We start from the raw sequence: 22,608 nt of genomic DNA on the forward strand, positions 1-22,608 counted from the left end.
TGATATGGATAAAATGCATAACAGAGACAGTTTGGCAATGTAGAGAGATAGTTTGGCAATGCAATATTCATTGTATTGATGGGGTGCCGGTGCATGTATATATAAGTACAGGTAAGCATCAATCTCAACTATACATAACTAGGAGGCGGGCCACAATATACATACTACATGCAACACATATATACTCAACATCCACGGTACACTGTTCTTGCTCTTGTGTAAACACCTCCATCGATCTCTCTATTTCTCCATCCTGCACTTGATTTCTTGCTTGTGTTTGTCTGCTTGGAGCGGAAGGAGCTTGATTAAGCAATTCCTCTTGAATCTCTTGTTGTTTTTCCAGAGATAAGTGCCCATGTTCATGTGTTAGGACCCCCATCGATCCTTCAATTTGTTCACCCTGAACTCCATCTCTTGTTTGTGTTTGTGTGCTTGAGGTGGAAAGAAGTTCGGGAAGAGGGTCAAGCAATTCCTCTTGAATCTTGTGTTGTTTGACCAGAGTCATGTGGTGTTGTTCTAGTGTCAGCACCTCCATTGATCTCTCTGCTCCTCCATTCTGCCCACCGTCTCTGGTTTGTATTTGTGTGCTTGGAGTGGAAATAAGGTGATCGGCAAGAGGATCAAGCAATTCCACTTGTGTCTCGTGTTGTTTTTCCATAATCCGGTGTTCTTGTTCTTGCTCCTTCGATCTTTCCGTTTGTTCACCTGCACTCCGTCCCTTGTTTGTGTTGGCGACTTGAATCATGACATAGACAAACACTGCAAGAACAACAAGAATGACATAGCCAGATGTTGACACTTTTCTGCAGCTTCCAGTAGCAAAAGCACCCATGAGGCTGATCAGAACAACCAGTATGCATGCACGTAGCCTCAGACCATCGTTGCATAGCCTCTTGTTAACAAGCAACAGAATATGAAGTACAACATAGGCGAAAACTACGAGGATTTGGGCGAACACATATATGGATGTGGAGAACTTCCTGCTGCTTCCAGCAACATAGGCTCCCATGAGACCAAAGAGGATCAGTGCCATCGCTGTTTGCAGTACACGACGCTTGATGGCACGAATGGTAATCAGCTGACTCTGGAGTAGGATGATGACGACCAAAGATGCTACAAATGCTGTGGCATTGCAATAAAAGAATGCCTTGTAGCGCTTGGGACTGATGACCTCCAAAATTGGATCACCAGCAGCATGCACATCACTGTTATCTGCCAAAAAGCCACCTGGTGGGCTCATCCCAGTTTGGTATGTGATAGAAGCTGCTAGAGTTGCGAGCAACATCAGAAACTTGCGCCTCTTCTGCAAATCTTTTATTTCTTCAGGAGTAGGTTCAGAAGAACTAGGATTTTGGAAGGTTTCTGGCATGTAAGTCCCAGTACTCCCTACTGTGCTCTCAGTATTCCCGGCTCTGCTCTCATATAGAGTATGAAGTACAACATAGGCGAAAACTACGAGGACTTGGGCGAACACATATATGGATGTGGAGAACTTCCTGCTGCTTCCAGCAACATAGGCTCCCATGAGACCAAAGAGGATCAGTGCCATCGCTGTTTGCAGTACACGACGCTTGATGGCACGAATGGTAATCAGCTGACTCTGGAGTAGGATGATGACGACCAAAGATGCTACAAATGCTGTGGCATTGCAATAAAAGAATGCCTTGTAGCGCTTGGGACTGATGACCTCCAAAATTGGATCACCAGCAGTATGCACATCACTGTTATCTGCCCAAAAGCCTCCTGGTGGACTCGTCCCAGCTTGGTAGGTGACTGTGGCGGCAAGGATGCCAAGCAATAGAAGGTATGTGCGCAACTTCTGGAAATCATCCTTACCATCAGTGCCTGGAGTGCTGTTGTCTGGCTGATCTTGTACTGGTATGGGAGGATCAAGCAATTCCTCTTGTATCTCATGTTGTTCGTCCAGAGTCCAGTGTTCTTGTTCTTGTGTGACGACACCAAATAAAATCTGATCTACACACTGTACTCTGATTATAGGAGTGCATGGATGATTGGCAATGGCGCCACTCAATGCCGACTCCGCATACCTTTTATCGGATTCATCAGTACCAGTGCCCCCAACTTCTGCAGTGATCTCTCTAAGTTCTATCAGGTACTCTAAGCCAGGAAATATCTGGCTGTATTGCTCCATTCTATTAGCATTGAATGCTATCTTAAGCTCCCGGACACTAGGCATTGATCCTTTCAGAAATGCCACGCATGGGGCAGCACACGTGAACTTGAAGTATTTGAGAACCGAGAATCCCTCGTTATCAAAGATGACCTTCCCTACAGGGGCAGTCCAGACGTACAGCGAGAGAGCCATGAGGGCTGGCAATCCTTTGAGAATATCTATATCTTTACTCAACAGCTTCCTAACTGAGATCTTCAAAACGCAGAGATTGCCAAGTTCTTTGGTCCACTCGGGTAGGCTGGAAAAGATGCAACAGCGCCCTAGCTCAAGCCTCTGAAGAAGGGCTGGGGGAAAGGACACGCTGCTGAAGACATCGCCAGAAATATGCACGCTTGCACCACCAGCGTCGCCCAGAACATCTGCATGAGAGGCGGCTGCAGGTACTAGAGTTAAAGACTTGAGGTTGCTGAGTTTCCCGAGAATTGAGCCCAGGCATTGCATATTGTTCTTCAGATTGTCAGGCTCTGCACTGTTACACCAAGTGAGATGAAGGTCTTCGAGATTGTTCAGCTCCCCAAGGCTCTGTACAGTCTCTGTTGCGTTCTTGCTGAGATCAAAATAGCCCAGAGTGCGAAGTAATGGCAAGCAACTAATATCCGATGGCATATCATTTACTGGTGCATGCAGCTCCAGTGTCTCCAAGAATTTTAGCTGTCGAATCTCATCTGGCAGATGGACAGTGATGTTACAATCAATTTTCAGATACCTCAGCTGAAACAGTTCACTAATTCTAGTGAGGTCAAATATTTTGCTTTCATCAGCCCAGATATGAAGAATCAGAACTCGAAGGAGCTTATATTCCACAATGGAAGGTACACAGTTATAGAACCCAAAATAAACAAGTGATCTAACTTGAGTCATCATGAAGTCTGCTGGTATACTTGCACATTTTGCACCACCAAATTGGACAGACAGTCGACGAACCTTGTCAGGAAGACCTGGAGTTGTTTGAAAGCAGCTCACATTAATGATGAAATTCTCCTCGAGACATTTGCACCTGATAAGATCTAGTACCATGTGGTGAATTGTACATGTCAACACCTCATCATTATAATCTTTTTCTACAGGTTGGATCATTCCTCTACTGACAAGTATATCAAAATAATCTCGTGCAGTTTTCTCTCTGTCTTGCTCATCGCGGACAAAATCTTCAGTTACCCATTGCTTCACCAATTCATCTTTGCTGATAGTCCATCCCTCTGGATATATACCAAGATATAGCAAGCATGTCTTCAAATTTGGCGAAAGGTTATTGTAAATAATGTTGAGAACTTCTTTCAACCCTTCAGAACTAGGGTTTGTCCTCAAACTCAAAGAGGGTAAAGAATCTCTTACATGTTTCCATTGATCGACGTTTAGCTGACATGCTAACATGCTTGCTATATCTTCAGTTGCTAATGGTAAACCTCCACATTTCCGGATAATCTCATATGCAACTTGTTTGAAATCTGGAGGACAATCATTTTCAGACTCAAAAACTCTACCAAGGAATAACTGTCTTGACTGATCACCATTAAGAGGACTCATCTCATACATGTACTTAAACTGGTACCTACTGCATGCCAGTGCTACATCCTCGATTTCCGTGGTTACTATTATTCTGCTGCAACAATCACCATCAGGAAAAGCACGGCTAATAACATCCCATGTCAAGGAGGCCCATAAGTCATCAATTACAATCAAGTATCTGCAGAATATTTTATTCAACATAAACAGGTTTTGTCAAGCTGACAAAGAAACAAAAAAAAAAGCATAACCAAGATAAAATAAAAATTCAACCATAAATTAATAGGAAATTGAGATTATTGCTAGTAATCTGAAAGTAAGATATACTATATCCTAAAATATCATAGGCGAGGAAGTCACAGGCATGATTGGTTAGCGAGTTGCCGATGCACAGTGGAGAAGGGTAAGGCCATTAAGGAAGATCATCAGGCAGTGAAGTAATCAATCGGAACAAGTGATTTGCTACACCGGGAAAAAAGGATAAAAAAAACTTATGCTCTTAAGACCATGCTACATAGGAGGCAACTTTGTCTATTCTCATGGGCTCTATAGATATACATAAGGAATCCGTTAACAACCATCAGGATTTCATATAGGTCTGTCATTCTCTCATACAAAATGTGTTGGAAAGAAATAATGGTCTACTTTTCCCAATTCATCGACTTCCTACAATCAAAATTCATGAACAATAGAAAATTGAAGAAGTTTACTTGTCCTATTCAAAAATCCAACCCAAATAGCCTCTAAATTATACTTGCAGTAGTGCTTATTTGCTTCTTAAGACATTTATCATTTTTTTCCAACAATGCACCATTTATATCCAGTTAAAAGATACTAGAATATATACCTTTTGCATTGCAGATATTCTCTGATATGGTCAATAAGGTCCTGCACATCGGGAAAGCCATGGACCGGTGGCGCCTTAATTTGTGAGAGCATGCTGGAAAGCATCCTCCTCATGTCTGGATTTCGCGACACCCGCACAAAAGCCCGACACTGGAATTTCCATCCAAATTTACAATAGAAGGTCCTGGCAAGTGTGGTTTTGCCAACACCTGCAGATCCAACGATAGATACCACCTGAACTTGTTGCTCTGCATCTTCACTGTCAAAAGCCATCAGTTTGACAAGCTTGTCCATGGACTCCTCAAGACCGATAAATTTGGGGGAGCGGCTGGCGTTGGCTTTCCCAAATTCATCTCTCATGGTCGCTGGACCAAGCTGGAAACTTTGGCGTCTTTGACTCGCATCCTTCACGCGAGCCCGCAGATCTGAGAAAGCTTCTGCAACCTGCCGCCGCCGCTTCAGCCTACTGGGAATCGAGAGGATGGTGGTGAGGAGAGCGCCTCTGCGGGTGGCACCGTCGCCGGCGCCGGCGGAGGAGTGCGGGACCTCGTTGAAGAAGTCCTCCGCGTCGTAACGGAGCTCCCGCACCTCCTTCATCCAGCACCTGGCCGTGAAGCTTGGGTCGTCCGCTTCCGACACGATCTTGAGCTCGGTGAACAGTGTCTCCAGATCTGCCTCGAGGCGCCGGACCTGGCCCTCGCTGACCCCATCCGGCAGGTTGTTCTTGGTGGCCCTGAAGGAATGGAGCGGCCGGTGGAGGGGGCCGAGCGAAGCCGTGACGGGGAAATCCATCGCCGCATGAGGCGACGAAACAGCGGCGTCAGAATCATCCGCCGCCGCCGGAAGCCACGCAGCAATATACCGGAGCACCGCCTGTAGCCAAGCGCCGATAAATCGGAACATGGATCTCCGCCTGTAGCTGAAGTAATCAAAAGATAATTCTAGTCATGGATGGGAAGCGAAGCAACAATCGAAACATGTAAAAGGAGGGCGGAATTACCTACGCCAAGAAATTCCGATTGAGGAGCAGGAAGTGGAGCTATGGCAGCACAGCAGGCGTGGGGAACGAAGAAGGCGCCAATTTTGGTCAACGATGGGTGCTGGTACGAGCCAAGGAAACAAAACCGGGTGCTCATAGCAATTAGCGACTCTAACACTAATCAGTGTGAGCACACACTCCTTTGTCGACTAGAACGTCTCCTCCCACTGAACGCACCTGAAATAATAAATTCAGAAATAATGCGAGCGAGCACCGGGAGTTGAACCCTGATGCGTTGGGGATACCAATGTCATCCTAACCATCCAACCATAAGTTGGTTAGCCAAAGTCGTGATTGCTGAATGGTAAACTTTTGCGACCGGCTGGCCAAGCGCGCATCGTTCATTTTCTTGGCGATGGAAGCATCTCGTTTACCATCGTGCTGTAGCCGGCCGGGGGACTTCCACGACGCAACAAGGAGCGGCGGCTCCAACCCACCGCCTCCCAATCCGGCCACCCTAAAGCCGATTGCTGTCATGACGGTGGTGGAAGCTCTGTCTTGGGCGCAGCCCATCCGCGACTTTCTGGTGAGCCGCGTGCTCCCGACCAACGAAGTGTTGGCCCGACTGGTGCAACGCCGAGCAGGGGCATATACAATCATCAACGGAGAGCTCGCCAGGCGTAGCGTGACCGGCGTGTTCCAGCGCTGCGTTGAGCCGGAGAAGGGCATGGCCACCCTCAGGGACATCCACCAAGGTGAATGTGGCCACCATCCTGCCTGCAGATCCCTCGTAGCCAAAGCTTTCTGCCATGGTTTCTTCTGGCCGACTGCTCTGGACGACGCCAAGGAGTTGGTCCGGAAGTGCAAGGGGTGCCAGCGTTTCAGCTCCAAGCAGCACCAGCCGGCCTCAGCCCTCAAGACCATTTCCATCACCTGGCCATTTGCAGTATGGGGTTTGGACATGGTGGGCCCATTCAAGACAGCACGCGGCGGCATGACCCATCTGCTGATCGTCGTGGACAAGTTCACGAAGTGGATTGAAGCAAAGCCGATCAAGAAGCTGAACGGCCCCACAACCGTCATATTCATCGCGGATATCACCGTTCGATACGGCATCCCATACAGCATCATCACCGACAATGGCACGAACTTCGCCAAAGGCGCCTTGGCCCATTTCTAGGCGACTCAGGACATCCGACTGGACCTCGCGTCGGTTGCTCACCTGTAGTCAAATGGCCAGGTGGAGCGAGCAAACGGCCTCATCCTATCCGGCATCAAGCCATGACTCGTCGAGCCATTGGAGCGCTCGGCCGGCTGCTGGATCGATGAGCTGCCGCCCGTCCTTTGGAGTGTTTGGACCACGCCAAATAGATCAACCGGATTCACACCTTTCTTCCTCGTGTACGGGGCCGAGGCTATCCTCCCAACAGATATCGAGTTCGACTCGCCTCGCGTCACCCTGTACATGGAGGCAGAAGCAAAGGAGACACGCGAAGACGGCGTCGACCTGCTCGAAGAGGCCCGGCTGCTAGCACTCAGTCGTTCTGCCATCTACCAGCAGAGCCTGCGCCGCTACCACAACAAGAAGATCAAGCCGCGTGTTTTCCGCGAAAGCGACCTCGTGCTCCGACTGATTCAGCGATCAGCCGACCAGCACAAGCTCGCTGCTCCTTAGGAAGGACCCTTCATCATCAGCAAGGCCCTGGGCAACGACTCCTACTACCTCATCGGTGGGCAGAAGCCCAGGGCATGCAAGAGAAGCACAACCAGCGAGGAGTCGGAGCTCCCATGGAACGCGGACGTCTTTCGCTCATTTTACAGTTGATGTAGTGTATGATGTACCATGCTATCTTTTGTACTAAGTAAAGACAAGAGGTACCCCCAGGCGCACTCGGGGCTACCTTTTTATCTCTATAATAAGCTTCTCCTATGAATGAGCATTTATTATTTTGCCCTACTCGGGTCTGGTCAGCCGGCCCAGGGGCTCGCCGACTTGGCCCAAGTTGGCACCATCCGAAGTCGGATCAGTAGTGTGCCGGTGCCAAAGCCCTCTCTTCGCCCCAGCCACAGCTCGCAGCATGACTGTATGGCTGGCAAGAGCTAAAGGCCGGAAACACTGTCCACACGAAAACGTCTAAGGAAGAACGTTGATTCAAGACAAGCCGGCCCCTCGCCTCCCTCGTCCGGCTGCTCAACAGCCGACCGGCCGGCTTCTCGCTCGACTAGCTAAGCTCTAAGCGGCCGAAGTAATTTTCCTATTCTAAATTGCCAAGTCCTTGACCCGGCCACAGACTGTAGCACGACTGTCCGGCTGGCAGGGCGGCGGCCAAAAGAACACGGCAAAAGAAAAAGGCAAAGGAAGCAAAGGCAAAATTGAACCCAGCAACACATACAAACATGTGGGGAAATTAAATTCATTTACACAGCAAAAGGCCCACAGCTAGCATTCATTAAAATACACCCCTAGTGGGTGAAACTGCGCATAGTTAACATTGTTCTTGAAGCACAAGACATGCAAAACATAAACAAGATAAAAGCCGCCTAGTCCGAAGGCTCTACGGGCTGCTCGGACGAGTCGGCGGCGGCTGTAGCACCGGCTGGCGTGGCCTCCAGCTGGTTGGTCTCGTCCTGGTCGGCGGTAGTGGCCGACGTGATCTCTCGCTGCTCGCCGGCTAGGGCCGGGTCGGACCAGGTCCGACTGGTCGCTTTGCCATCTGGTGCGACGTCGTCGCTTTCCTCATCTGAGTCCTCCTCTCCGGCTTTGTTGCTGGAGGCGATCTCCTCCGTCGGGTTCTCCCCCTCGTTTGGGTTCAGCCCAAACCAGGATGGGGCACCTCGGTGTCATTTTCAGCCTGCTCCAGGATGAAGACGCTGTCGTCAGTGTACTCGGCGAGGGCTGATGCGTGGATGGCGACCCCTTCGCGCTCCAGCTCCAACTCTGGCGTCGCCTCCTGGCGGAAGTGTTGGAAATATGCCCTAGAGGCAATAATGAATTGGTTATTATTATTATATTTCCTTGTTCGTGATAATCGTTTATTATCCATGCTATAATTGTATTTATATGAAACTCAGATACATGTGTGGATACATAGACAACACTATGTCCCTAGTAAGCCTCTAGCTGACTAGCTCATTGATTAATAGATGGCTACGGTTTCCTGACCATGGACATTAGATGTCGTTGATAACGGGATCACATAATTAGGAGAATGATGTGATGGACAAGACCCAATCATAAGCCTAGCACAAAGATCGTAGTTCGTATGCTAAAGTTTTTCTAATGTCAAGTATCATTTCCTTAGACCATGAGATTGTGCAACTCCCGAATACCGTAGGAATGCTTTGGGTGTACCAAACGTCACAACGTAACTGGGTGGCTATAAAGGTGCACTACAGGTATCTCTGAAAGTGTCTGTTGGGTTGGCACGAATCGAGACTGGGATTTGTCACTCCGGTTGACGGAGAGGTATCTCTGGGCCCACTCGATAGGACATCATCATAATATGCACAATGTGACCAAGGGGTTGATCACGGGATGATGTGTTACGGAACGAGTAAAGAGACTTGCCGGTAACGATATTGAACAAGGTATCGGCATACCGACGATCGAATCTCGGGCAAGTACAATACCGCTAGACAAAGGGAATTGTATACGGGATCGATTGAGTCCTTGACATCGTGGTTCATCCGATGAGATCATCGTGGAACATGTGGGAGCCAACATGGGTATCCAGATCCCGCTGTTGGTTATTGACCAGAGAACGTCTCGGTCATGTCTGCATGGTTCCCGAACCCGTAGGGTCTACACACTTAAGGTTCGATGACGCTAGGGTTATAAAGGAAGTTTGTATGTGGTTACCGAATGTTGTTCGGAGTCCCGGATGAGATCTCGGACGTCACGAGGAGTTTCGGAATGGTCCGGAGGTAAAGATTTATATATGGGAAGTCCTGTTTTGGTCACCGGAAAAGTTTCGGGTTTTATCGGTAACGTACCGGGACCACCGGGAGGGTCCCGGGGGTCCACCAAGTGGGGCCACCGGCCCTGGAGGGCTGCATGGGCCAAGTGTGGGAGGGGACCAGCCCCTGGTGGGCTGGTGCGCCCCCCCCACAAGGGCCCAAGGCGCCTAGGGTTGGGGGAGGGGGCGCACCCACCTAACTTGGGGGGCAAGTTTCCCCTCTCCCCCCCTTGGCCGCCACCCTAGATGGGATTGGGGGTAGCCACACCCCTTGGGGTGGAAACCCTAGAGGGGGCGCACCCCCCTCCCTCTCCCCTATATATAGTTGAGGTCTTGAGGGCTGCCAACAGATGAGTTTCACCTCTCCCAGGCGCAGCCCTACCTCTCTCCCTTCTCCTCTCTCGCGGTGCTTGGCGAAGCCCTGCAGGATTGCCACGCTCCTCCATCACCACCACGCCGTTGTGCTGCTGCTGGACGGAGTCTTCCTCAACCTCTCCCTCTCTCCTTGCTGGATCAAGGCGTGGGAGACGTCATCGGGCTGTACGTGTGTTGAACGTGGAGGTGCCATCCGTTCGGCACTAGGATCTCCGGTGATTTGGATCACGACGAGTACGACTCCTTCAACCCCATTCTCTTGAACGCTTCCGCTTAGCGATCTACAAGGGTATGTAGATGCACTCTCCTTCCCCTCGTTGCTGATTTCTCCATAGACAGATCTTGGTGACACGTAGGAAAATTTTGAATTTCTGCTACGTTCCCCAACAGGAAGGTGGGCAGCTGCGCTAAGCTCACGTCCGAGTACCATGCCTTCACGAACTCCAGTACCGCCTTGGCGGCGGCCCGTGTCGCTGCGCCTTTCCAGGTGTCGAGCCGCTCCCACGCCACCTCCAACCAGTCGGCCGTCCGGCTGGGAGTTCGGGGGATCTGCGCACCCGGCCAAAGCCCCTCCAAGACCTACGACCTGGCGCGTTGAAACAGGCGAAGCAGGCGACGGCCGGCTCAAGGCGCATCCGAACGGCTAGGAAATGTTCGCCCAAGTTCTTGGGCCGGTCCAGCGCAATCTCTACGCCCTCGCTCCTCCACTGCTCGCGCCGCTCCTCAATCGCCTGGTTGATTGCACCGGAGTGTCCAGGAGGTACTTTGTTCAAAAGAAGACAAAAGAATTAGAAGCCGGCTTCTAGCGATAGCCGGCAACTAGCCAGTCGACGAAGAAAGAAGACATACCTTCGAGCAAATCCTCAATCACCTAGTAGACGTCCCGACAGGTACTTCTCCCTGTCGGCCCAGCCTGGGCGCTGGGACCCAAACTCAGCCTTGAGGCGCTCCCCCTCGTCCTTCAGGAGCTGGACTTGCCCCGCATGTCGGGTCGCCTGGTCAGCCACCTCCTTCTCGAGCCGGTTGTGCTCTGCGGTCGCCTGGCTGCACTCCAGCTCCTTAGCCTGAAGCTGGCCCTCTATCTCATGCACGTGGCTCCTCAGCTAGGCGGCGGCCTCTGCAAAAGCAAAGAAGAATGGTCAGCAACTATATCAACTAAAAGCAAGAAGCTGCCGGAAAGATCCGGCCCTCAGGGGCTACACCCCCACTGACAGCCGGCCTACATACCTAGGCTCCTCTACAACTCGCCGGTCTGGGTGGTGAGCGTCTGGTTCTAGGAGTTGTAGGCGGCCGCTCGCATGTTGTGATAATCTTGCATCAAGAGCAACACACCGACAGTCAGAAACACGCCTTGAAGTTCCAACCCGCCTACTCAACAGCCGGCTTGGAACTCGGGGCTACACCTAGTGTGTGCGCTGGCACGCCCCCACTAAAGATTGCAGCGAGCTTGTGGCCCCGGTTTCCACCGGCGTCGGCTCAGAGGTCGCCCGCACCAGGCGCAGGCACAAGGAGACGCGCGGCTTGGCTCATCGCCAACCCGGCGCCGGCCAGCGGCATCTCCAGCCCTCTGGGGTGGCCGTCACCCCGCTCATCAGCACCCGGTGCGGGCTGGATCTGCTCCGCCTCTGAAATAGGGGCGTTGGCAACCTCCCGCTCTGGCACCGACTGGTTGGCTCCGGCTCCCCCAGTCGGTGTCTACCTCTCCTCCACCTGCACCTCCGGCTGCTCGAGGTTGGCGGCCTCCGGGATTCCCGCACCAGCCGGATCCTCTGCAGCTTTGGCGTAGCCTCTGCCTGCTCCCTGTTTGCCGCCTCCGCCTGCACTAACAATGCAGCCTCGGCCTCCGCCTCAGCCAACGCGGCGGCCTAGGCATCAACCTACGCCCACGTCTCGCACGCCCCCGCAAATCCCGCGCCTTAATGGCGCACCTTTATTCCTCCTCGGAAGGGCAACAGACCGCCTCGGCAAAAGTGGATCCGCGCGCACGCCGAGGCCATGTAGTAGCGGGCCTAGGCATGCGGCAGCATCCGGTCGCGCACGTGGGCTGGCAGGTAGGTCTGGCCTGCTGGCGACGTGTGGCGTTCGAGCAACGGGAGGTGAGCACGCTACCTAGTGGCATCTCTCTGTTGCCTGCCACGACGATTTAAAATCAACAAGCGGTCGGCTCCTGGCACGCGGCTTCTCCAAGCCGGACGAAACAAAGGCGTAGGATCTCTTAAGGGGGAAACTGCCGAGGCACTCCGGCTGCGATCCGTGGTGCCTCACCAGCTTTGGGGACTACTGTCGAGGGGATAGAACCTGGGTCGCCTCATCCTCACCTAAGGACATTTCAAGACATCAGGGCTAGCAAAGCCCCTAAGGCCGACTGGTCATATGGCCAGCTCCCTAGGCCGGCTGGTGCCACGCGGCCGGCTTCCAGAAGATGGCGCACCCCTAGAAGACGGCGCACCCCTAGAAGAGTTTACTTGAAGACCGAGCATGGTTGTATGTTCCACGCAAAATTATACAACGCAGACACCTACACCTATTTTGGAGGCAAAACTTGGCAAGCGCTATGCAAGATTTATGCATTTGAGCCTGATATGGTTATTGATACGTCTCCGACGTATCTATAATTTTTGCTTGTTTCATGCTATTATATTACCCGTTTTGGATGTTTATGGGCTTTATTTTACACATTTATATCCTTTTTGGGACTAACCTACTAACCGGAGGCCCAACCCGTATTGCTGTTTTTTTTGCCTATTTCAGTATTTCAAAGAAAAGGAATATCAAACCGAGTCCAAATGGAATGAAACCTTCAGGAGTGTGATTTTTGGAACAAATGTGATCCAGAGGACTTGGAGTGCAATCCAAGAAGCAGCCGAGGCGGCCACGAGGGTGGAGGGCGCGCCCACCCCTATAGGGCGCGCCCCCTGTCTCGTGGGCCTCTCGGGCGGCCACCGACATACTTCTTCCTCCTATATATACCCACGTACCCCAAAAACATCCAGGGAGCCAACGAAAAACAATTTCCACCACCGTAACCTTCTGTATCCGTGAGATCCCATCTTGGAGCCTTCGCCGGTGCTCCGCCGGAGGGGGAATCGACCATGGAGGGCTTCTACATCAACACCACAGCCCCTCCGATGAGTTGTGAGTAGTTAACACAGACCTTCGGACCATAGTTATTATCTAGATGGCTTTTCTCTCTCTTTTTGGATCTCAATACCATGTTCTCCCCCTCTCTTGTGGAGATCTATTTGATGTAACTCTTTTTGCGGTGTGTTTGTCGAGATCCGATGAATTGTGGGTTTATGATCAAGTTTATCTATGAGAAATATTTGAATCTCCTCTGAATTCTTTTATGTATGATTGAGTTATCTTTGCAAGTATCTTCAAATTAACAGTTTGGTTTGGCCTACTAGATTGATCTTTCTTGCAATGGGAGAAGTGCTTAGCTTTGGGTTCAATCTTGCGGTGTCCTTTCCCGGTGACAGCAGGGGCAGCAAGGCACGTATTGTATTGTTGCCATCGAGGATAAAAAGATGGGGTTTATATCATATTGCATGAGTTTATCCCTCTACATCATGTCATCTTTCTTAATGCGTTACTCTGTTCTTATGAACTTAATACTCTAGATGCATGCTGGATAGCGGTCGATGTGTGGAGTAATAGTAGTAGATGCACGCAAGAGTCGGTCTACTTGTCGCGGACATGATGCCCATATACATGATCATGCCTAGATAATCTCATAATTATTCGCTTTTCTATCAATTGCTCGACAGTAATTTGTTCACCCACCGTAATACTTATGCTATCTTGAGAGAAGCCACTAGTGAAACCTATGGCCCCCGGGTCTATCTTTTATCATATAAGCTTTCAATCTACTTTTATTTGCATCTTTACTTTTCCAATATATATTATAAAATACCAAAAATATATTTATCTTATCATACTATCTCTATCAGATCTCACTTTCGCAAGTGGCCGTGAAGGGATTGACAACCCCTTTATTACGTTGGTTGCGAGTTCTTTATTTGTTTGTGTAGGTGCGTGGGACTTTTGAGGAGCCTCCTACTGGATTGATACCTTGGTTCTCAAAAACTAAGGGAAATACTTACGCTACAATTGCTGCATCACCCTTTCCTCTTCAAGGAAAACCAACGCAAGCTCAAGACGTAGAAAGAAGGATTTCTGGCGCCGTTGCCGGGGAGGTCTTCACTCAAGTCGAGACATACCAAGTACCCATCACAAACTCATCTCCCTCTTATTTACATTATTTTCCATTTGCCTCTCGTTTTCCTCTCCCCCACTTCACCCTTGCCGTTTTATTCGCCCTCTCTTTCCCATTCTTCTCCTCTCTCTCTTTGGCTTGCTCTCTTCTCCTTCCTCGCGTTTGTTTGTTGTTTATGTCTGAAATTGGGGAGATTATCATCGATATGGACAATAATGATAACATGGAAAATTCTGATGCTCCTACTGAAGAACCCCGTATCTTGCATACTAAAAAGTTTCGAATCGGTAGTGGTAACTTTATTGGAAAAGGTGTTATTCAAGATTTCTTTACTTGTCCCGGTGCTTTACCTTCTATGGGTGGTTCTACTCTTCATAAGACTAGTAGTCTTGAGGATGCTATCGCTATGCTTGTAGTTGAGCTTGAAAGACAATTTATGCATATGCATCCCCGCATACAAAGATTTTTTCTAGAATTTTCTAATATTGAGCATTCTTATGTTAAGCGTGTTGTCACTATCTTTTTGGCTCATGAGTTTAGATTTATAATAAGAGAGGCCAAAGATATCTTTGTGCACTATAGGGCGGACGCCGGTCGTCCTCCCATAGACGCAATCCTCTTCGATCAAGAGGAAATTAGGCATTTTCAATCTTTGGACTATGTTGCTTTCAATGAAAACCTTAGAAAAAAGGTTCCTACCAATGTCCTAGTTGATAGAATTTCCGAACTTAATAATGATTTTGCTCTTCGCAATAATGAGCTAGAATACTCTCTTGAGTATAGGCTCACGAAATTCTGCCAAAAGAATGCTTATAACAATGAATTAGTTGTGCAATATGAAGGGCCAAAGGAGGAACCTATCCCTCCTATGATTGATCTTGGGGACTTTTGTCCCATTAAATTTAGCCCCTTTGATTACTTTTGCTTGCCTCAAAGAAAACTTGCTGCTGAACGTAGAGAATATGAGATGAGTTTTCAAGATTTATCTTATTATTATGGCACTACTTAGATCTATCTTCGCTTTTATGCCTAGCTAGGGGCGTTAAACGATAGCGCTATTTGGGAGGCAACCCAATTTTATTTGTGTTTTTGTTCTTGTTTCTGTTTAGTAATAAATTTTGCATCTACCTTCTGTTTAGATGTGTTTTTATGTCTTAATTAGTGTTTGTGCCAAGTAGAACCTATAGGATAACCTATGTTGATAGTTAATTTGATTCTGCTGAAAAACAGAAACTTTGCGCTCACGAGAAAAAAATCAATAAATCACAGAAAAGTGCTTTTGCATTGATTCTTTTTGCTGTAGATCAATAGACAAATTTTCCAGGATTTCCTATTTTGGTAGGATTTTTAGAGTTCCATAAGTTTGCGTTAGTTACAGATTGCTACAGACTGTTCTGTTTTTGACAGATTCTGCTTTTCGTGTGTTGTTTGCTTATTTTGATGCATCTATGGCTAGTATTAAGTGGTATGAACCATATAGAACTTGAAACACAGTAGGTTTAACACCAATATAAATAAATAATGAGTCCATTATAGTACCTTATGTGGTGGTTTTGCTTTCTTTCATTAACGGAGCTTATGAGATTTCCTGTTGACTTTTGTGTTGTGAAGTTGTCAAGTTTTGGGTAAAGATTTGATGGACTATGGAATAAGGAGTGGAAAAATCCTAAGCTTGGGGATGCCCATGGCACCCCAAGATATCCAAGAGTAGCCAAAAGCCTAAGCTTGGGGATGCCCCCGGAAGGCATCCCCTCTTTCGTCTTCGTTTATTGGTAACTTTACTTGGAGCTATATTTTTATTCACCACATGATATGTGTTTTGCTTGGAGCGTCGTGTATGATATTAGTATTTGATTTTTAGTTTCCCACAATCATCCTTGCTGTACACACCTTTTGGGAGAAGCCCACTTGATTGAAATTTATTAGAATACTCTATGTGCTTCACTTATATCTTTTGAGCTAGATAGTTTTTGCTCTAGTGCTTCACTTATATCTTTTAGAGCACGGCGGTGGCTTAATTTTGTAGAAATTGCTAGTCTCTCATGATTCACTTATATTATTTTGAGGGTCTCTTAGAACAGCATGGTATTTGCTATGGTTATAAAATTGGTCCTAGAATGGTAGGCATCCAAGTTGGGTATAATAAAAACTATCATAGGAAGTGAATTGGATGCTATGATCAATTTGATACTTGATAATTGTTTTGAGATATGGAGGTAGTGATATTAAAGTCATGCTAGTTGGGTGATTATGAATTTAAAGAATACTTGTGTTGAAGTTAGCAAGTCCCATAGCATGCACGTATGGTTAAAGTTGTGTAACAAATTTGAAAGATGAAGTGTCCTTGGATTGTGCATCCTTATGAGTGGCGGTCGGGGACGAGCGATGGTCTTTTCCTACCAATCTATCCCTCTAGGAGCATGCGCGTAGTGCTTGGTTTTTGATGACTTCTAAATTTTTGCAATAAGTATATGAGTTCTTTTGACTAATGTTGACTCCATGGATTATACGCACTTTTACCTTTCCATCATTGCTAGCCTCTTCGGTACTGTGCATTGCCCTTTCTCACCTTGAGAGTTGGTGCAAACTTCGCCGGTACATTCAAGAAAACATGTCCAGCGCTTGGTAGACAGGACCTACTACTGTCCTGGGGCTGAACTAAACCGCGAGGAGATAAGTCATTATGTTTCATGGCTTGAGGATCTTCATACTGTCAAGACAAATTATCTTTCTGGACTTGAAAATCTTAGTACTCAAAACGTGCGACCAATAGTGTTCGTACTTAACTACGGTCGCATCTATTCAGGAAAGATGGTAAGATATTTACTATTTGTCCTCAATGCATCTTTTGCATACATTATGTTTTAAGCTAAACTTCATTGCTAAGTATGTTACTATACGATGTTCTTCAACAGGGACTCCCGATGAATGTTGTGCCTCATTGGATGGAGACTAAAGGTCGCATGAGAATTGTTAGCTTACGGCCAAGATATCCTACAATGCACTTTAGTGCATAAAGGATTTCTAATAGAAAGGAATGCTTAATAGTGAAAGACTGGAGCAAAATTGTGAACGATCGCAGAGAAGTACTAGGGGCAGTAATCAGAAGCGCAACCCACGATTAGGAGACAGGTTCATCTGCATGCTCCAACTTGATGAAGAAGGAGTGCTACACATGTTTTATGTTATTTTACCTAAGAGAGAGCAGTAGGAGTGATTAATTAGCTAGCTAGAAATGAGTTTGAAGATTATGATGGGCTACACCACTAGTAGAAAAAGGGTCAAATCTGAGACACATTAGTCCCGATTTGCATTTGAGCCGGCACTAATGTGTCCATTAGTGCCGGTTCAAATGGCTAGGCGGGAGGAGATCTTTAGTACCGGTTCATTGCAAATCTTTAGTACCGATTCGTGGCACGAACCGGTACTAAAGGTGCTGGCCGGGTCCCAGCATCTTTAGTACCGGTTCGTGGCACGAACCGGTAGTAAAAAGGTTGTGGCAGGCTATTTTTAGTCCCACCTCGCTCCCCTAGCAAGATTTTTACCACCTTAAATATGTTACTTCTCAAACTATCACAAGCATTTGGTCTTCACTGAACTCTATGTGTATAATTTGTGGACTCTATATGAGTCTTCACCGGTTTCTAAACCGTTGAGGACTCATATTGACAATCAGATTGTACACAAAAAGATCATTGATAATCAATGGATTTTTTATGTATATTTTTACATGTTTACGCCCTCACTCTCTCCACTCACTCGGTCTCCCCCTCAATCCCCCGTGTCGGTCCTCCCCCGCTGGCCGCCACTCACTTCAAAACTGGACGCACTTCGTGTACAAACTGGACAATCTCTTTCGGAGTATCAGGATTTTGGACGAGAACTCATCTGTTACACGGGCACTTCATTTTTTAACTTATTTGAACTCTAGACTTTTTTTAAGCTGGCATTATGCAGCATTCTAAGCGACGTCATCAATTTCCAACACATTCTGACATCATTTGTTGTTTTTCAGTCATCGATTTGTTTAGATCAGAGCTAAATGACCGTGAAATTGAAAATCACTACAAAACAAACTCTAAAAATGTTGAAACTTGGCATGGTATCATCATTTCACCTGCATAGCATGTGCGAAAGAGTAGAGAGGGTCACGGCAAAAACTGGATGCACTTCGTGTACAAACTGGACAATCTCTTTCGGAGTATCAGAGTTTCAGACGAGAACTCATTTGTTACATGGGCACCTCATTTTTTTAAACTTATTTGAACTCCAGACTTTTTTTCAGCCGGCATTATGCAACATTCGAAGTGACGTGATTAATTTCCAACACATTCTGACATCATTTGCTGTTTTTCAGTCATTTACCAAGTTGTTTAGAGAGCTAAATTACCGTGAAACAGTAAATCACAACAAAATGAACTCTGAAAACGTTGAAACTTGGCATGGTATCATCATTTCACCCGTATAGCATGTGCGAAAGAGTAGAGAGGGTGACGGCAAAAACTGGACGCACTTCGTGTACAAACTGGACAATCTCTTTCGGAGTATCAGGATTTCGGACGAGAACTCATCTGTTACACGGGCACTTCATTTTTTAAACTTATTTGAACTCTAGACTTTTTTTGAGCCGGCATTATGCAGCATTCGAAGCGACGTCATCAATTTCCAACACGTTCTGACATCATTTTCTGTTTTTCAGTCATTTACCAATTTGTTTAGAGAGCTAAATGACCCGTGAAACAGTAAATCACAACAAAATGAACTCTGAAAATGTTGAAACTTGGCACGGTATCATCATTTCAGCCGCATAGCATGTGCGAAAGAGTAGAGAGGGTTACTTCAAAACTGGACGCACTTCGTGTACAAACTGGACAATCTCTTTCGGAGTATTAGGGTTTCGGACAAGAACTCATCTGTTACACGAGCACTTCATTCTTTTTTAACTTATTTGAACTCCAGAATTTTTTTAAGCTGGCATTATGCAGCATTCGAAGCGACGTCATCAATTTCCAACACATTCTAACATCATTTGTTGTTTTCAGTCACCGATTTGTTTAGATCAGGGCTAAATGACCATGAAATTGAAAATCACTACAAAACAAACTCTGAAAATGTTGAAACTTGGCATGGTACCATCATTTCACTTGCATAGCATGTGCGTAAGAGTAAAGAGGGTCACGGCAAAAACTGGACGCACTTCATGTACAAACTAGACAATCTCTTTCGGAGTATCAGGTTTTCGGACGAGAACTCATCTGTTACACGGACACTTCATTATTTTAAACTTATTTGAACTCCAGACTTTTTTTGAGCCGGCATTATGCAGCATGCAAAGCGACATCATCAATTTCCAACACGTTCTGACATCATTTGCTATTTTTTAGTCATTTACCAATTTGTTTAGAGAGCTAAATGACCGTCAAACAGTAAATCACAACAAAATAAACTCTGAAAATGTTGAAACTTGGCATGGTATCATCATTCACCCGCATAGCATGTGTGAAAGAGTAGAGAGGGTGACGGCAAAAACTGGATGCACTTCGTGTACAAACTGGACAATCTCTTTCGGAGTATCAGGGTTTCGGACGAGAACTCATCTGTTACACGGGCACTTCATTTTTTTAAACTTATTTGAACTCCAGACTTTTTTTGAGCCGGCATTATGCAGCATTCGAAGCGATGCCATCAATTTCCAACACGTTCTGACATCATTTTCTGTTTTTCAGTCATTTACCAATTTGTTTAGAGAGCTAAATGACCAGTGAAACAGTAAATCACAACAAAATGAACTCTGAAAATGTTGAAACTTGGCATGGTATCATCATTTCACCCGCATAGCATGTGTGAAAGAGTAGAGAGGGTCACTTCAAAACTGGATGCACTTCATGTACAAACTGGACAATCTCTTTCGGAGTATCAGGGTTTCAGACGAGAACTCATCTGTTACACGGGCACTTCATTCTTTTTTAACTTATTTGAACTCCAGACTTTTTTTAAGCCGGCATTATGAAGCATTCGAAGCGACGTCATCAATTTCCAACACATTCTGACATCATTTGCTGCTTTTTAGTCACCGATTTGTTTAGATCAGAGCTAAATGACCGTGAAATTGAAAAGCACTACAAAATGAACTCTGAAAATGTTGAAACTTGGCATGGTATCATCATTTCACCCGCATAGCATGTGCGAAAGAGTAGAGAGGGTCACGGCAAAAACTGGACGCACTTCGTGTACAAACTGGACAATCTCTTTCGGAGTATAAGGGTTTCGGACGAGAACTCATCTGTTACACGGGCACTTCATTGTTTTAAACTTATTTGAACTCTAGAGTTTTTTTGAGCCGGCATTATGCATCATTCGAAGCGACGTCATCAATTTGTTTAGAGAGGTAAATGACCGTGAAATTGAAAATCACTCCAAAATGAAGCAGTATGCATCATTCAAAGCAACTAAAGCAAAAATATTCACAAAGAAACTAAATAAAACAAAAAAAACTACTCAGAAATAAATAGAAGAAAAAAATAAAGCAGAAAAGAAAAAACTATATAAAAAATTACTCAAAAATAAATAGAAGAAAATAAATAATGCAGAAAAAAAACTATATAAAAAATCGTTGGGGCGCTGCCGGGTGGGCCTGCCAGACCTAGGGTGTGCAAATTCAGGCCCAGAATGGTCGGCAGGCTCACAGGGCAGTGCGCCTAGTTAGGCCCAGAAGCCTGCTATATAGAGGAGTTCAAAAGAGCAGTCGCGGCTGGGTTTATAAACCAGTGCGGCTGCCCTTTGCTCGGTGAGGTGCGACTAAACATAGTGCACCGCGGGTGGCAGCGCACGACCATTAGTACCGGTTGGTGCCTCCAACCGGTACTAATGGGTTGTCCTTTAGTACCGGTTGGGGTAATGAACCGATACTAAAGGCCCTCGTTTCCCGCCGCTTGGCCTGGCCAAAATTGGCCTTTAGTACCGGTTGGAGGCTCCAACCGGTACTAAAGGCCCCTCCTATATATATGGCACTTACGAAAATTCAGTTCCATCGACCACTTCTTCTCCACTTCTTGCGCGACATCTATCATCGCCGCCACCGCGCCGATGCCCCCGCCGCACGCCGTCGCCACCGCCGCCTCGCTGCCCCCGCCGCCCGTCGTCGCCGTCCCCGCCGCCCTCGCCGCCCCCGCCGCCCATCATCGCCGTCCCCGTCGTCGCCGTCTCGCGCCGCCACCTCGTACTACGTCGCCGTCTCAATCGCCCCCGGCCCGCCGCCCGTCGTCGTGCCGTCCCCGTCGCCGACCGTATGCCGCCGCCCGTACGCCGCTGCACCCTGGCCCGCTCGTACCCCCCCCCACACACACTATGTACACACACATGTACACACACATACACACACACACATGCACACACAGTACTACACACACATATATTTTTTTTTACTTATTTTCTATTTTCTATTGTTTAGATTAATGTTAATGAATTTCGTAGATAAGAATGTTAGAATGTTAATGTTAGATGAATTAGAACTAGTTTATTTTTAGTAAGAAAATTTAGGTATATGAGATTATTTGAACTAGTTGAATTAATATAACTAGTTTATTTTTAGTAAATGCTTAGTCGAACTAGTTGAATTAATAGTACTAGTTTATTTTTAGTAAGAAAATTTAGGTATATGAGATTATTTAAACTAGTTGAATTAATATAACTTGTTTATTTTTATTAGTAAATGCTTAGTTGAACTAGTTGAATCAATAGAACTAGTTTATTTTTAGTAAGAAAATTTAGGTATATGAGATTATATGAACTAGTTGAATTAATATAACTAGTTTATTTTTAGTAAATGCTTAGTTGAACTAGTTGAATTAATAGACATAGATTATTTTTAGTAAGAAAAATTTAGGTATATGAGATTATTTGAACTAGTTGAATTAATATAACTAGTTTATTTTTATTAGTAAATGCTTAGTTGAACTAGTTGAATTAATAGAACTAGTATATTTTTAGTTAGAAAATTTAGGTATATGAGATTATTTGAACTAGTTGAATTGATATAACTAGTTTATTTTTAGTAAATGCTTAGTTGAACTAGTTGAATTAATAGAAGTAGTTTATTTTTAGTAAGAAAATTTAGGTATATGAGATTATTTGAACTAGTTGAATTAATATAACTAGTTTATTTTTAGTAAATGCTTAGTTGAACTAGTTGAATTAATAGAACTAGTTTATTTTTAGTAATAAAATTTAGGTATATGAGAGTTGATGATCTAATTAAAATTTAGGTATATGAGATTTTAATAGAACTAGTTTATATTAGTAAGAAAATTAATAGAACAAGTTTATTTTTAGTAAATGCTTAGTTGAATTAGTTGAATTAACAGAACTAGTTGAATTAATAGAAGTAGTGGAATTAGTTGAATTAATAGAATTATTAAGTGTTTAATGTTTCACCTATATGAACATAGGAAATGTCGTCTGACGATGAAAAGATTTCATTATGTGCGAATACTGTGAAGACCAACACGGCCTGTGCGAAAGAAATTTCCTTGTTGAT

General features: G+C 46.0%; 1 protein-coding gene across 3 annotated transcripts; it reads right to left on the reverse strand.

Annotated features, from left to right (window-relative positions):
* Positions 1-51: 51 nt before the first annotated feature.
* Positions 52-5,693, reverse strand: LOC123088439 (disease resistance protein RGA5). 3 transcript variants are annotated; one of them, XM_044510644.1, is made up of 3 exons: positions 5,547-5,693; positions 4,548-5,465; positions 52-3,881 (listed from the first exon to the last, which is right to left on the reverse strand). In XM_044510644.1, the coding sequence occupies exons 2-3, from the start codon at positions 5,447-5,449 to the stop codon at positions 125-127; spliced, it is 4,659 nt and encodes a 1,552-aa protein (XP_044366579.1). In that variant the 5' UTR covers positions 5,450-5,465; positions 5,547-5,693; the 3' UTR covers positions 52-124. The 3 variants fall into 3 exon arrangements, with proteins under 3 accessions (XP_044366579.1, XP_044366580.1, XP_044366581.1); XM_044510645.1 differs by having other exon boundaries at positions 5,551-5,681; XM_044510646.1 differs by having other exon boundaries at positions 4,548-5,459; positions 5,547-5,664.
* Positions 5,694-22,608: the final 16,915 nt, after the last annotated feature.

Source organism: Triticum aestivum, chromosome 4A (assembly GCF_018294505.1).
Source record: "Triticum aestivum cultivar Chinese Spring chromosome 4A, IWGSC CS RefSeq v2.1, whole genome shotgun sequence".
In the NCBI taxonomy this organism is placed as follows: Eukaryota; Viridiplantae; Streptophyta; class Magnoliopsida; order Poales; family Poaceae; genus Triticum; species Triticum aestivum.